Genomic DNA, 16821 nt, shown 5'->3' on the forward strand with positions numbered 1-16821 from the left:
AGGATGAGGAGGGGAGGATGATAGCGGTTAACATCAATTGGCAGGGGGAAAAAATACTGTTAGTGGGGATATACGCGCCGAATGGCAGCAAAACTGAATTCTTTAAGAAACTAGAAGAAAAACTAATGGAATATGCCGATCAAAAAATAATATTAATGGGAGATATGAACGCAGTGGTCTCACTTGAGATGGACAGACTTAGAGATAGAGCAAATAAAGAAGGGAAGTTGCCAAAATCCTTCTTTTCTATGGTGGAAAACTGCGGTTTAGTAGATATCTGGCGCTTGAGACACCCGCGAGACACAAATTAGCTCTTCTTTCCACCTCTCCTCCATCCTCCACCCCACCCTACCCTGGATAAAGACCCTCTATTTAAAACCTTTTCTTATGAGGCAATAATCAATATTTTTATTTATAGACATATTTATGAACATATGCTTTAGCCGATTTTGCACCACCACCCCTTTCGCCTGTGCCCCTGGTGGGGCCCTACCTCACCACCCCCTAGCTACGGCCCTGGATGGGCCCCATTGAACCCTGCCTGATTTACTTTGCCCCTAGAGGGGGGGGGAGACATGCCCTCGAGAACAGGGAAAAGTCCTGTGGGGAGCCACACCCAGGCTCAAAAACAGATCAGATTGGTAAGGGCTTTCCAGGGAAAACAAATGTTACTTCTAGGCATTGCCTTTCAATTTCCCACCCACTCACTCACACACAAATATGAAATTGATGTCTTTAAACACACCAAAGATTCCTGCTTCTAATGTGCATTGAAGTTCACAGCTCACATGTCTACCTTTGCAATGAATTAGGCACGAGGACCTCTTATAATTACCCCTAGGCCGTGGGAAGGGTCCTGGGAAGGATCCAAGCCTCCCCACAGCGGATGCCAGAGACAGGGAGGGGGGCAAGCCCAGGGGTGAGAGTACAGGCAAAGACTTCTTTATCTATTGTTCAGCTCTCGATGCTCCACTTTTCTGTCCTTTGTCTACAACAGAGACTTGATTTGAACGACAGCTTCCCAAATCACAGCAGCAGAGACTCAAATTGTCAGGATAAGAAACAGCAACTGGCTGCTGAGGGTCTATGCCTGATGCCTGCCTTGCTATTGCTGTTAATTCATTGCAGACATCACTATCACTGCCTGTTTATTTATAGGCCATTTTCCCAGCAAACACCCCTCAAGTCAGATGCCAGGAACAGGGTGGATTGAGGTTCAATGAGGCCCTAAAGCTACTGAAGGTAATGGGGCCCTTTATATGTCCAGCTGTCCTTTGTCAACAACAAATTGTCACTTTTTTGTGTTGAATATATGCTATATGGTAATTTATGGACCTAATAGGTATCTAAAGCCATTTGCACATGTTGCCATACGACTAGTCCATGCAGAATGTAGGCACCCTATATAGAGAAATGAGCAAACCAGTGATATTTTAGGGAGCAGGCTAGCAGACGGGGCCCATGACTTACATCATAGGAGCCTACACAACACAAAATACTGTTGCTGTTTGTAGGTTTTATTTTATTTGTTTTTATATCTTATATTTTGGAAATGTACATCCAGGTTTTTTCCCCCTTGACATTTTTTTGGGGGCCCCCAAGAGATTGGGGCCCTAAGCTATAGCTTGTTTAAAAGTAAAGGTAAAGGACCCCTAACTATTAGGTCCAGTCGTGGCCAACTCTGGGGTTGCGGCGCTCATCTCACTTTATTGGCCGAGGGAGCTGGCATACAGCTTCCAGGTCATGTGGCCAGCATGACTAAGCCGCTTCTGGCGAACCAGAGCAGCGCACGGAAACGCCATTTAGCTTCCTGGCAGAGCGTTACCTTTTTATCTACTTGCACTTTTTGGTGTGCTTTCGAACTGCTAGGTTGGCAGAAGCAGGGACTGAGCAACGGGAGCTCACCCTGTCACAGCGCCACAGCACCCACAGCACCACCTGGCAGCAGCTGGGACAGAGCAAAGGGCACTCACCCGGGATTCGAACCGCCAACCTTCTGATCGGCAAGCCCAAGAGGCTCAGTGGTTTAGACCACAGCACCACACACATCCAGCTTTCAGTCTTACCCCCTGCCCTGCCCAATGCTTCAAAAAGAAGAAACGAAAAGGCTCACCAGCAGTAGTCAAGGAGGTGCGAAGGCAGCACCGGGATGTAGATGTGCTGCCAGTGCATGGGATACAACATGGAGAGGGAGGCCTGAACACAGGCTGTGAGCTGCAGGGAGAGAGAGAGGGGGGTTAGGAGATTTCCCTTAGGATCGCCTGACTCTGCTCAGAAGACCAGAACCACCCTCTAAGTTACAGCCTGTGCCTTACAGGTGGATTTCAGCTCTACCTCTCTTTTAAATCAGAACCAGTGAAGGCGGTGAAGGTCCTGTGTGAGTGTCTGGAGGCGGTTGGAGGATGGATGGCGGCTAACAGATTGAGGTTGAATCCTGACAAGACAGAAGTACTGTTTTGGGGAGACAGGAGGCGGGCAGGTGTGGAGGATTCCCTGGTCCTGAATGGGGTAACTGTGCCCCTGAAGGACCAGGTGCGCAGCCTGGGAGTCATTTTGGACTCACAGCTGTCCATGGAGGCACAGGTCAAATCTGTGTCCAGAGCAGCTGTTTACCAGCTCCATCTGGTACGTAGGCTGAGACCCTACCTGCCCGTGGACTGTCTCGCCAGAGTGGCGCATGTTCTAGTTATCTCCCGCTTGGACTACTGCAATGCTTTCTACGTGGGGCTACCTTTGAAGGTGACTCGGAAACTACAACTAATCCAGAATGCGGCAGCTAGACTGGTGACTGGGAGCGGCCGCCAAGACCATATAACACTGGTCTTGAAAGACCTACATTGGCTCCCAGTACGTTTCCGAGCACAATTCAAAGTGTTGGTGCTGACCTTGAAAGCCCTAAACGGCCTCGGTCCAGTATACCTGAAGGAGCGTCTCCACCCCCATCATTCTGCCCGGATGCTGAGGTCCAGCGCTGAGGGCCTTCTGGTGGTTCCCTCATTGTGAGAAGCAAAGCTACAGGGAACCAGGCAGAGGGCCTTCTCGGTAGTGGCGCCCGCCCTGTGGAACGCCCTCCCACCAGATGTCAAAGCGATAAATAACTACCTGACATTTAGAAGACGTCTTAAGGCAGCCCTGTTCAGGGAAGTTTTTAACGTGTGATATTTTATTGTATTTTTGGTTTTTATGGAAGCCGCCCAGAGTGGCTGGGGAGGCCCAGCCAGATGGGCGGGGTATAAATAATAATAATAATAATAATAATAATAATAATAATAATAATAATAATAATTATTATTATTATTATTCCGCCCCTGTAGAAGGATCAGCCTTGTCCTCTTCCTGAAAATTGCCAGGATTTTGGCCTGGTTTTGGGGTCTCCTCCAGATTCAGAGGGTGGGTGGGTAGGTGTCAAGCTAGCCTATTTCCCACTGTGTCCATGTCTATGTCACCACTGCTAGACCTCTCCCTACCAGGCAATCCCCCCCCCCAACTCCCAGACCTCTGCTCCTTGCAATTTGGGGCTTGAGCCAAAGGAGACCTTGCAACTCTCTCCTCCCTGAGACCTGCGACTCAGCTATACAGCTGCAAACACAACATTTTTAGTGTGTTTTGAATGCATTCCAGAACTGTGACACTAGATGGCGATGGTGAGCTAACGGCAAATTCAATATATATTTTAAACTTTTTTCCTGAAAGCATTTTCGCAGCATTTTTCATATGTCATTCCACCCTCCTTTTCTCCCACCCCAAGCATCGACTTGCCCTCACCGTGCTGAGTTTCCTGGTGGTGAGCAGGATCCGTCGCTCATGGAGAAGGCTCGCATACAGGCGTAACATGTTGTTTGCATCCACGGCCACAACAAATTCTGTCAGGTTCCTCTGTGGGAAGGAGCCAATGTCCGGTTAGGCTCTCCACTGAAATTTGGCACAGCCCCCCCCCCCCCAACTGTCCTCTGTCCTCTATTCTACTCTGTGTCACTCATGGCAGTACAATGCATCTAGCTCTCTTACTTCGTGTTCATCTTCTGTTTTTTCTAGGAACAACATTACACCAGAAAATGCCCAGTTACAGCACAGTGTCCAGGCAGAAATCGCTTTAATGTCTGGGAAAATCCAGACATATGGCAACCAATGTCGGAAGTGTAGATTTTAGCGAATTTCCTTTTAAAAAAGCTCAAAACCATCATGTGTTTTTTGTGGGGGTGAGTGGGGAGATTTTTTCAAAAAGCTCAACATTTTGGGGCAAAACCTTCATATTTTGCAAAAAAAAGCTTTGCCATAAAAAGCTCAACACCTTTTGAGTTCACTGGGTCCATCTTGTAGGCGATGGATTGGGGATTAAATCTGTAGATCGAAATTTAAACCTATCCCCTGTGTGTAGGAGAAATACAAAAAGGAACCCTGTGTATCTGAATGCATTTTGCAAATTATCACTCATTCGAGCTGCAGTCTCTCCTTTCTTAGCGTGGACCAGCTCTTCCAATGTCTATGGGCCTCACCTCTATTTTGCCTAACAACTGCTCTGCTTAAAAGCATCCTGATGGTGGTGTATTTTGACTACTGGAGTGAAAGTCTCAACCTGGTCCTCTCCATACTTTTGGCATCTAATTCAGTGCTGCCTGCTCTGACGGCTGGTCTCCAGCAGAAGTCTTTCTCCCATCAACTGCTGCCTGATCTTCTGAAACTAGAGATGGCAGGCATTGGACCAGGGACCTTTTGCTTGCAGGTCTTGTGCTCTGCCACTGAAATACAATCCCTTTCTCTCCTCTTTCATCTCTTAGTGCTAGGAACAGGTCCAGCTCTTGCATTGCTTACCTGTCCCAGCAGATGTCAAGGCAATAAACAACTATTTTACTTTTAAAAGAGAACTGAAGGCGGCCCTGTTTAGGGAAGTTTTTAATGTCTGACGCTGTATTGTTTTTAATATTCGGTTGGAAGCTGCCCAACATGGCTGGGGAAACCCAGCCAGATGGGCGGGGTATAAATAATAAATTATTATTAAATTATTATTATAGCTGTTTAAAGTGCTGCAGCAGCGGCCTGTCCACAAAAATCCAGCAAAAATCCCCATCTTGCCCTCCTATTCCCACTTTTCACAATCCCCTCCTTCCCCTAGGTTGCACCTGACTATGTTTGCCATTCATTGCACATTATACTCCTGCCCAATCCCCAACCCTGCTTGGAGAAAATGCCCTTTTGCAATGAATCACTCTTCTCTCTATTTTGAAATCTTCATAGCATTGCCAGACTATGTCCTTTCCCAGCCCATTCAGAGCTCATCCAGACTTCCACTTTCCCCGCCGCTTTGAGCCACTGTCAGTTGGGTTTCCTGCAGTTTGACGTCTGCTCCAATTCAGTGCGAAAGAGTGAGCTTTCCAGTGGCGCAAAGAGAAAACCACTAGCAGAAAATCTCTCAGAATCATGCTTTCTAAGCACAGGGAAAGCAAAAGTGTGGGTGATGTCTCCTTGCCACTCCACTGCAACAAGAGCTATTGTATTGGCAGTCACGCAACACACAGAATCTACATCCTGCTCCCTTCTTTTTCCTCCTCAATGTCATCAGGTTTTTCTGGGGTCGCCCCCTACCATGTGGGAGCTGAAGCAGATTTTGGGTGCCAGCAAGGGAACTAGGCTTGTGTGACCTACTTTACGCCACTCTGGTGGATTAAGGCTGATGATTAAGGAGACATCATTTCCACAATTGTGAAAGCTAGTGCCTCTCTCTTTAGAAAGCAAACACTGCCCCTACAAACCACAACCACCTCTCTCAAAGCTCCATGAGACACTGCAAATGTGACTTACACTTTCAGGGATGGTGGGGAGTTTGCCTTGGTCAGGGGCAATGAAATAAACCTGGAAGAGAGGAAGAAAGAGGTTGGTGATGATCTGGTCCAGCTAGAAGAAGACTCTGTGAAACAAAAATTGTGGCAGTGGTCCGAGCCCCCCCCCTCTCTCTTTCTCTCTCTCTCTCTCTCTCTCTCTCTCTCTCTCTCTCTCTCTCTCACACACACACACACACACACACACACACCTTATTTTTATGGATAGTAGCTGACTGGCCAACCAGCATATTACACCAGATCAAGCAACACATTAAATAACAACAACAACAACAACAACAACAACAACAACAACATAATAAACAAACAAACAAACAAACAAACAAACTTTTATTTATATCCCGCCCTCCCCAGCCAAAGCTGGCCTCAGAGCGACTAACAACAATAAAAGTAACACAGCATTCTAAAATCAATTCATTCTAAAACCAATTCAAAATCAAATTAATGGCAACCATTGGGCTAGAGTTCTGTGAGGATTACCAAAGGAGGGGATCAGACCAGTGCCTTGGCCAAAGGCCTGGTGGAACAGCTCAGTCTTGCAGACCCTGCGGAAAGATGTCAGGTCCCGCAGGGCCCTAGTCTCTTGTGACAGAGCGTTCCACCAGATCGGGGCCACAGCCGAAAAAGCCCTGGCTCTGGTTGAGGCCAGTCTAACCTCCCTGTGGCCCTGGACCTCCAAGATGTTTTTGTTTGAAGACTGTAAGATCCTCCATGGGACATACCAGGAGAGGTGGTCCCGTAGGTATGAAGGTCCTAGGCCGTATAGGGCTTTAAAGGTTAAAACCAGCACCTTAAACCTGATCCTGTACTCCACCGGGAGCCAGTGCAGCTGGTATAGCACCAGGTGAATGTGATCCCATGGAGAGGACCCCATAAGGAGTCTCACCGCAGCATTCTGCACCTGCTGGAGTTTCTGGGTCAGTCTCAAGGGCAGCCCCACCTAGATTCTTGGCTGATCTCCCAATAGGAGATCTTGGGCATTTCCAGAAAAAGGACAGATTTGTATAACAGATGCATATATGCAAAACTAGATGTCTTGGTGCAAATTTAGAAAATTGCCATAATTTAAATAATCAAGGGGTCTCGGGGCATCTTAAAGACTAACACATTTATTATAGAAGAACTTTTGCTGCAAGAGACTTGCATGGCTGCCCCTCTGGGGAAAAAATTGAATAGAAATACATTAGGGCAAGAAAGTGACCAGGTGATTTGTGTGCCTTCTCAGTCTTTCTCAGTCTGCTTTCCGGATGCCAACTGCTGATGGGCAAAATCAAGGTGCCTTCTTTGTTCTCCGTTTTTAGGGTTCTTCATTCCCTGTAAAGGACACAGCCCCCCCCCCCGACTCCTGACTCACTGATGCAGTCCCATAGTCCAGATCTTGGCTCTTGTCTTGTTTGTTTGGATCCTTCTCAGTGGAAATTTTCAATTTGGTCATCTTTAGATCCTTGCAAGACAACAAGAAATGGTTAAAAGGGGGGACACATAGACCCCACAACAAATTAAAAGAAGATGGATGAGGAATTGTTTACATTTTTAGTCTTTCAACAATAATGCATCCATTTAAAAAAAAAAACCTTCGTTCATTAAACTCCACATACTTCCAATTCCATATAATCTGGAGGCATCGTAGAAAACATTTTATACCAGTTTACTAAATTGAGGAGTTCAGGGATATTGACATAGACATTGGAACAGCTGGTCTGTGCTAAGAAAGGAGAGACTGCAGCTCGAATGAGTGATAGTTTGCAAAATGCATCTGGATACACAGTGTTACTTTTTGTATTTCTCCTATACATGTGGCATAGGAGGTTCAAATTTCAATCTACAGATTTAATCCCCAATCCATCACCTATAAGATGGACCCAGTGAACTCAAAAGGTGTTGAGCTTTTTATGGCAAAGCTTTTTTTTTTTTTTTAAAAAAATGAAGGTTTTGCCCAAAAATGTTGAGCTTTTTTTCCTTCAGAATTTCCCCCTCAAAAACCCCCCACCATGATGGTTTTGAGCTTTTTAAAAAGGAAATAGCATCAGCTGCAGGTGTGTGTGGTAATTATCAGGATAAGTGCAGGCTAACTTTACTGACAGTTGTAAATAGACAAATTCTGTACACTGCCTAAAATTTCCTTGACATCCATCAGATGTAAAGGACATAAACAAGGATCTGACTTTCAGAAGATATCTGAAGGCAGCTCTGTATAAGGAAGAGTTTAATGTTTGATGTTTTACTGTGGTTTTATAATTTGTTGGAAGCTGCCTAGAGTGGCTGGGGCAACCTCTGTCAGATGGGCAGGGTATAAAAAACACATTGTTGTAGTTGTTAAAATTTAAGACTCTCCTCCCATGGCATTGTATTGAGGGAAATTCTCCATTTGCACCTCTTGGAGGTGGGGAAGATTCCCTCCTAATGCAAATTCCAACTTCAGAGGGCGAAATTTCCCCCTGGAATGAAGTGGGGGAACAAAGATTCCAATAATTATCACCCTCCCCACTAACTCTTTCCTGTGTATAGATGCAGGAATGGTGACATGCCAGGGGTCCTGCAAAATGCAAAGATGCCCCCCTTTGACTCTTGGAGTGCCCTTATGCCTCACAGGAAGCCCACACAGTTGTTTAAAGGCACTACCAGGAAAACAACAAATCATGGCAATAGGACTCAAAGCTCAGCTGTTTAAAGATTTTTGCGTATCTATGGGAGCAGATTCTTCTGTGTCAGAGAGGTGAGAACTTACAAATTCAAGGCTGATGGGGCTGCTGAGGTCAGGCACAGGGTGGAGATAAAGTGCAGACAAGAACACATCCAGCTCTGTGAACTAGCAAGAGAGGAGATAAAGGCAGAGATTGGTGTTTAAATGGGAATGCTAGGAATCTGGGGGTGTGGGTGGGAACAGCACAGGGCAACTTGCTGGGCTCTGAAAGGAATCCAGAATTTCTGACCTCACCTGCTCCTTGGCCAAGTTGTCTGCGATGTAGTTCAAGATCTTGTAGAAAACTTCAAACCAGGGCACATAGCTGCAAAGAGAATCAGCATCAGGGGTCAGCGCTGTCTTTAGCATATGCGCCACCGGGGTGCAAAGATCAGACCAGTGCTCCCAAATTTAGTTTAGCCCCCAAATTAAGACCACCACACTTAAACTTATAAGTATTGCTTAGGCACCTACTTAGGAGAAACATCAGTCGTGTCAAAGGTGCCACCAACCCTGCATAGCAGCTCAACGCAATACGTAACATAATATTTGATGTAAGAGTTACAATTTGGAGTGCATGGCGCCATTGAGAATGACAAGCACAGAACTGTGCAGAACTAGATAAACTAAAGGGAAGGATTCGAAACCGGCGGGACCAGAAATCCACAGAAGACTGGAGTAAATTTACGGACTATTTGAGAAGTATTTGTGAAGATCAGACGACGTTTGTAGGTTTGCAAGAAGTTTTGTGAGGAGTATTATTGGAAGTATTGCAAAAATGGAGAAGGGGAAGGATGATTTGTTCAGAGATGTAAAGGCAATATAAAGTTAAGAAATGCATAAGAAGTGGTTAAAACGGTGGATCATCAGAGGTGCTGATGGAAGTCTAAAAAGATTGTATAAGTGATAAGTTTTGTGGTACATTTTATAATTTATATGTTAAAATCAATAAAAATTATTCAAAAACAAACAAACAAACAAAAAGAGAATGACAAGCGCTGTCGTTGTGAATGACAAGTGCCGCTGCTGGCGCAGCGTGTCTTTGGTAAATGAGCGCACAAAGTCGAAAGTCCTTTAGTGAAACAGTAGGTATACATTTTGGTAATACAGTGAATACAGTGGTACCTTAGGTTACGTACTTAATTCATTCAGGAGGTCCATTCTTAACCTGAAACTGTTCTTAACCTGAAGCACCACTTTAGCTAATGGGGCCTCCCGCTGCTGCTGCGCCGTTGCCGCACAATTTCTGTTCTCATCCTGAAGCAAAGTTCTTAACCCGAGGTACTATTTCTGGATTAGCGGAGTCTGTAACCTGAAGTCTATGTAACCCGAGGTACCACTGTACTTAGGTATATATGTATTTTGTTTTTCTAGCTTGATCAAAATTATTTATTATTTCATAACAGGTAGATAGCTAAGAACTTAGGGGGCCTCAGTGGCGGGCGGTGGGCGCCCCCCAGAGTTCAGCACCTGGGTGCCACACACCTCTTGCACCCCCGGGTAAAGACGGCCCTGCAAAGGGCAGCATGTGCTTCATGCCAGAAGCTTCCATTGTCCAGTCCTTGCCCTCCCTGGTTGGCAGGGCTGGCAAAGACCCCCAGGCAGCCACGGCTAGTCAGAGGAATCTGTGCTGGGCTTCAAGGCATCAATGGTGCACTGACTCCTTATAAGGCAGCTTCATGCTGCTCTGAACATGGCTGTCTCTCAGAGGCAGAGCACATCCTTTGCACACAGTGCTGTCATTATATGGGGAAAGGGGCCTGTTTGCACCATGCCCTCAACTCCTCCCATCCCACCCTCATTTGCTTGCTCTCTCACACAAACCCTGACACCATCCTACTACTATGGTCACTTGCCCGCCCGCCCGCCCACCCAATCCCCCTTCTCCCTTGTGGGATGTAACATAAGCAGTTAAATACAACATTTCCTGTTTGCCTAGAATGGACATGCAGGGGAATGTTGGTGCAGCCAGTTGAACTTCCTGTTACACCTGGTCTGGAGCATCCTTCCTTTGCATGTGACCAGGTAGGTGGGCGTGACCCTTCCAGACCCCACAAAAGGTCCAGTCACACAGCCACCTTCCTCTTTTAATGCCTTTTCTTCTCTTGGACTGCACTGTTGGCTCTTAGTCAGCAGCATGTGGGATGAGTTCCCACATGGGATGAACTCAAACCCTCTTCTGTAACTCTAAGCTAAAGTCTGCCTTCAGGGATCCAACTGTGAACTGAATGTGAGTAAACTTCTTATTACTTTTAAAAGAAGACTGTTAACTCTTCATTCTTTTAGGAGGGAATCAAAGGGGTCTTACCAGGAATAATAGAACTTAAGAGATCCTAACAAATCTGCAACTAGCTTCCTAGAGGGGAATGTACTCTGCTGTACGAATAAACTCACTAGCGTGAGTTAGGAAGGATAATATTTAATCAATATATCCTCTCCTGCTACCCACAATATTCCCACACCCCTTGGCCATTTGCCTGTTGCTGCTCCCACTGCCACTGTGGTGGCAGGCATGGCCTCCAGGAGACACTTTGTCGTGGCCCTTTTACAGTTGCCCAAAAAGCACCTTCCAGGAAGGTGCCTGGCGGTCGTAAAAAGGTCACATCATAGCACCTCTGTGGGATGGTGGCAGCGGGGAATAGGAGGCGCATACCGCCTCAAAAAAACGACACCCCCCCCCCACTGTTTGTATGTACAGACATACTTTGGGTTGAATATGCTTCAGGTTGAGCGTTTTCAGGTTACGCTCCGCGATGACCCGGAAGTAACGGAACGTGTTACTTCCGGGTTTCACCACTCACGGATGCGCAGACGCTCAAAATGACATCACGTGCATGCGTGTAAGCGGCAAAATGCGACCCACGCACGCGCAGACACACAGACATGCAGTCGCATGTTACGTTCTACTCAGGATGCGAACGGGGCTCCGGAACAGATCCCGTTCGCATCCAGAGGTACCACTGTATAAGGTTCCAGCACCCATCCCTGACAGCATCTCATGCAGGAGGGATGGAGAAAGGCTGTGTGTGTGATAGTCACCACCAGGCAGAGCAGAAGCATATGCTGTTGCCTCCTCTGAGACCAGAGGTCTCAATATTAAGGTAAGTTAACTTAGGAATGGTCACTGGTGGAAAGCTTGCCGTCGTCTCCTACTTTTTACTCCTGCAGCTGCCGGAGACCCCTACAGAAGCCACTCCAACCAGTTGACAGGCCCCCTCTTAACTTATATGGGCTGGGATGTGGTGGGTTGCTATGGGGAAGGTTGGGGAACTTTGCTTCCATGAATTTCCTTAGATTAACTTCCCTAGCATCCCATCCCACGTTGTTCAGCAGGGCCTCCCTGGCCCTCCAGAAAAGCCATTGGGACCTGCACTTCCTTAGCTAAGTATACATGCCAGGGTATCTTAATTAGAACTTTATTATTATTTATTGAATTGATATACCACCCTATACCTGGAGGTCTCAGGGCAGTTCACAGAAAAGATCAACATAAAAACCAGAATATATATGACCAAAATAAAAACAACAACCCAATAACCTCCCCCCCAAAGAGCCACATTTTAAAAGGGCATAGAGAAGTGAAATTGGCCCCATGCCAACTTAGTGGAGAGGCACATGGGTAAATCTGTGACAACTGGGCTTCTGCGACAGCTTGCACCTGTCTGCACTTCTGCTTAGTCCAGGTGTGCGGAACCTCTGCCCTCCAGATCTTGTTTTTATAAAATTTACTTTTATTTTATTCAGGATTTTCTTGTTTTACAGAAGTGTAGTGCCTCGTATTTTTTTTTATGTAACATTTTTACAAATCCGTTTCATTTGTTGAGGCATTAGGGGGAGAAGAAAAGAAAAAGGAAAGGGGGGGGCGGAGAGAGGGAAGATGGATAGGGGTGGGGTCGGGTGGCGGTGTTTCTATTATGTTTAATGTATGTAGACCCTCCAGATCTTGTTAAACTACTGTGCCCATCATCCCTGGCCACTGGCCACGCTGGATGGGGCTGATGGGAGTTGTAGTTCAGCAACACCAGATATCAGGGTCTGGCTGGATGATGAGGAATGGTGGGAGACGGCAGCTGGGGAACCCCCCAAGTGAACCCCCAGGGGAGGAGGGCTCAGAGCCTGGGGACTGGTGGTGGGACACTGAGGAGAAGTCAAAGGGAGAAGACTGGAAGGGCAGGCTGGATGCTGAAGGGGTAGCAGGGTTTAGTGAGCAGGAAGAGCCTGTGACAGGGAGCAGTTCAGGCTCTGGGGCTGAAGCAGAGGTGGGGGTTTAAGAGGCTGCTGAAGAATCCCAGGAGTCTTCCTCTCCTGCTCCTCTCCCCTGGTCTCCAAGACCGCACAGAATAATGAGGAGAGCAGAACAGAGACCAGGAGTGTGCAGGCACTTGGGAAATATCCAGGAGATGAGGAGAGTTACGGGGGTAGAAGGCAAGGAACCTTCAGTCCTGGCAACTGCTCTATAGGGGCAAGACCTGCTGGGAAGCGTTGCTGAGTTGTATGCCATTTCCTTGAATAAAGAGTTAACTTCACTGACAACGGACTCTGCTTAGAATCATAGAATCATAGAATCATAGAGTTGGAAGAGACCACAAGGGCCATCGAGTCCAACCCCCTGCTTCTTTGAGCTGATTTGCATCTGACTCCAGCCCTGACACCCAGTGGGCCAAAACATTTTGTAAGTTTGGGGGGGTCAATCCACACCAAGGAAATGCTTCCCCCCATGACATGAAAATTCCCATCCATGAGAAGAGGCTGAGGAAGAACAAGCCATCCTACCTGAGGATACACAGGCAGGTGCGGAAGGCCACGGCCAAGCGGCAGAAACCAAAGCGTTGCTTTCCGTCCATATCGGTGAGTACAAAAGTGAAATGTTGGATCGTGGGGCTCTCCTTGACCCTTAACAAAGAAGTGGGGAGACTGGGTAAGGGGGTGCCGTTTTGGAGAAAGATTGCAGTAAGTTGGCTAAAGCGACAAATTGCTAATACAGTAGCACATATGCTTTGGTAGGCAAAACCCAGTGAGATGAATGCACAAAGCAATTGTTTAAATGTCATATGAATGCAGGAGGAGATCATATTCTCCATATAGTCAGGCTGGTAGGCTAAGAAAGAGGTAGCCACAGGTCTATAGCACATTTTTATGCAGAGCAAAAAAGGTGAGTAGGGAAGGGGCATGATAGCATCTTATACCATTGTGCAATGTGTAAATGCTATTAATTTGCTTCTTATTTCCAGACGGAGGCTTCCTATCACCCCCAAACACAAAACGTTTCCATGCAAGTCGTTCATCACATACAGTTCACAGCCAAAATAACAGGTGCTGTGTTGTTCAATAAGGAGATCAAAGGACGTACCTGTATGTGGGAACTTCTGACCCCATAATATAGTCGTACCTCGGCTCCTCAATGCCTTGGGAGTCCCAATGTTCTGGCTCCCGGACGATCGAAAACTGGAAGTGAGTGTTCTGGTTTCCGAACGTTCTTTTGGAAGCCAAATGCCTGACGGGGTTCCGTGGCTTCCGATTGGCTGCAGGAGCTTCCTGCAGCCAATCAGAAGCCGCACTTTGGTTTCTGAATGTTTTGGAAGTCGAACGGACTTCCAGAATGGATTCCGTTTGACTTCCAAGATACAACTGTAGTTGGAATGGGAGAGAATGGTTTTGCCAATGTGAAGCAGAGGACAAAAAGTTCCCTCCAATGAGGGTAGACTTCTGCAGGTCCATATCTACAAGGGAAACTTGTTACACAAGGATTGATCCTGATCGCTGGGGTGTTCTTCCTAGCTAGGTGAAGGGAGCTACAAACAAAGAGGGGGCTTCATGAGGGTTGCTAATTGACCAGGAGAAAAGTACTGTTGTGACCAACAGCAATTTTACCTGTCTCATCTCTTTCATCTGTACCACACCGACTTGCATTTATTCGTGCAAGGTTCAATGTCCTTCCATCGAACCTTCTGAGCCACAGATTTTCTAAGGGTTGGTGTCTCCGTTATGTGTGTGTGACGGGAAAACTGTTGAATCTCTTCCACATATAATGTTCAACTGCCCCCTACATAGCATAGCCAGGACTAAATTCCTAGGTCCTGCTTTACTGCACTTGGTGGGCCGGCCTGTTGAGTCACACGCCGCACTACACGCTGCAGGATACAGATCCTTCGGTAACTCTGCAGGTGGCGAGATTCCTGAACGCGGTTATCTCACACACAAAAACAACCAAACAACAACAACAACACCAAAACTAATCGGACAGTTACGATGAGAGTGCATGTCGGACCTCGTCTTCAGTTTTTCCTTTTTCTGTGATCCATCCCTTGGAGCTCTCCGGGCCCCAAGCTGTTATTTGGCTCTGCTCATTGACCCACCCTAGTAACGTGGCGTTCACCCTTTGGTGTCGAATATATCGGTCCTTATGCCTCTGTGCTTTTATGTTTGTACATATTTTATGGGCTAATAGCCGTAAATAAATAAATAAATAAATAAATTTATCTGTCAGCAAATAATGCTTCTTGTTGTGTGGCGCTCTGCAAATCATATTGCTGCCAAAGGCACCGCTTGCAACAGCTGGTTTCAAGAACTGGTGTGCCTAAGTTGCAAGGGTGCATAAAGTGCCTGGAGACCCCATTCTTTCAGACCACCACGTACCTTTCGACATCAAAGGGGAAGCAAAACTTGGGCAGTATCTGGATTGAATCCTACAGGAAGAGAGAAGGATCCTCGGTTATTACAGCCTGAACCCGGCAGACAAACTTAGAGGCACCTTGAGAAAAACCTTCGGTTGGCAAGGAGGAGCCTGCTGCACGTACGGAATGATCTGAATTTACAGCACAATCCTAGGCAGGTCTGCTCAGAAATGCCCACCCCAGTTCCATGGGCCTGAGTCCCAGGCAAGTAGCACTGCAGCCGTGGCCTCCTTTGCAAGTTGAATGCCAATCATTTGCAAAGCATGCAGTGTTTCCCCACCTGCTTAGAACCAAGAGTGATGGGGAACTATTGCCCTCCAGATGTTGATGGACAGCTGCTCCCATCATCCTGGACCACAGGACGCCCTCCAGATGTTGCTGGACTGTAAATCCCCACCCTTGGGCTTATATGGAGTGTGTGTGCACCTATCTGCCTGGAAAAGTGCCTAGGGCTGTTTCCAGATACTCCACAACGTTCCTCCAAAATCTCTCCTTGACACACGCACAGTATTTCACATTTAAGTAAAGGTTGCTTATGCAGCCTTGAACAACTTGCCTGGCAGCCATAGGAATTCCATTGGGTAAGTGGTATTTCATGCAAGAGGACTGGCACAGCAGCCAGCTTGCTTTGTAGCCTGCAAATTGAGAATTCTTCTGTGTTGCCAAGTTACTAGCCTACAAGGCAGTGCAAATGGCCTCTATTTAATATCTTCCAATGCCTTTAGCTTCTAGAAGCTGTTTAATTGCTCCCATTTTATCGTCATGCCAGGAAAAGCTTCACCTGTTTAATTTTTGTGTGTCGGGTTGTTTCCCCAAATCCAGAAGAAGAAGAAAAAGCTGGTGACTCTTGAGCATGTTAACGGAGAAATCTGAGGGCTCCCTTGGACAAAAAACAAGGACACCAGCCAGGAATACCAGAACAAAACAGCAGCCAGTAGGCTTGGTCTTTATTGAAGACTGTCGCAACAGGACTCCCACCTGCCACAAGGTGGAACAAGATGGAATCCCCGAACAAAAGAGCCCCTAAACTTTTATTAGCAGCTAATCCCCATGTTACACCCCCCCTGCCGCAAACTACATCACGGTTACATCATGAAAGGGGAGGTCTGGTGGCAGTAATCTGAGCATCCTGGACCCTGCCCCATGGTTCTCCTTGCCCTCCACCAAACACCCATCAAGTGTAACAAAAGAGATCTTTCAATTTTCCTGTTTCCCAGCCAAGTTAATCACACCCTTTTGTCTTCATCTGGGTTTGTTATTTCTGGAATGGCTACCTGTCTGGCACTCAGGTATAAGGATGCCAGGGATTATCACTCAGGCAGAGGGGCTGCTGAGTAGCTGAGCTCACATGTCTATATGAATTTCTGAAGTTTTCCCAGTGAGCCAGTACATAGATACATCGATCAGTGAATTGTTACATTTGGTATTGTGCAGCAGAGGCCCTTTGAATAGATAGGAAGAAACTGTGATGAAGTGTTTTGTGGGGACAAGTCACAAAAGTCACAAAAGCGATTGTGCTGGTTTTGGTAGTGGGCTGCATGTGCATGATATCTGCTGGAGGGGCAACCCCCCAACCTATACATAAATTCCTGCAACAAGCACATGCTAGCAATGATTTTGGAATGCA

General features: G+C 46.8%; 1 protein-coding gene across 5 annotated transcripts in view; it reads right to left on the reverse strand.

Annotated features, from left to right (window-relative positions):
- The window catches only part of DENND1C (DENN domain containing 1C), a 65547-nt gene that overhangs the window by 36620 nt on the left and 12106 nt on the right, over positions 1-16821 (reverse strand). For all 5 annotated transcript variants that reach the window (XR_014214991.1, XR_014214992.1, XR_014214993.1 and 2 more), the window contains 8 exons: positions 15157-15206; positions 13294-13413; positions 8776-8845; positions 8566-8646; positions 7192-7281; positions 5800-5850; positions 3766-3876; positions 2114-2214 (listed from right to left, as the gene is read on the reverse strand). Coding sequence is in view for 1 of the 5 variants with exons in the window: in XM_082205413.1 (XP_082061539.1) it covers positions 2114-2214; positions 3766-3876; positions 5800-5850; positions 7192-7281; positions 8566-8646; positions 8776-8845; positions 13294-13413; positions 15157-15206 (674 nt within the window). In the remaining 4 variants the exon portion in view is untranslated. The remainder of the gene's footprint in view (positions 1-2113; positions 2215-3765; positions 3877-5799; positions 5851-7191; positions 7282-8565; positions 8647-8775; positions 8846-13293; positions 13414-15156; positions 15207-16821) is intronic.

This window comes from Podarcis vaucheri (genome assembly GCF_965113315.1).
Source record: "Podarcis vaucheri genome assembly, chromosome: 17".
In the NCBI taxonomy this organism is placed as follows: Eukaryota; Metazoa; Chordata; class Lepidosauria; order Squamata; family Lacertidae; genus Podarcis; species Podarcis vaucheri.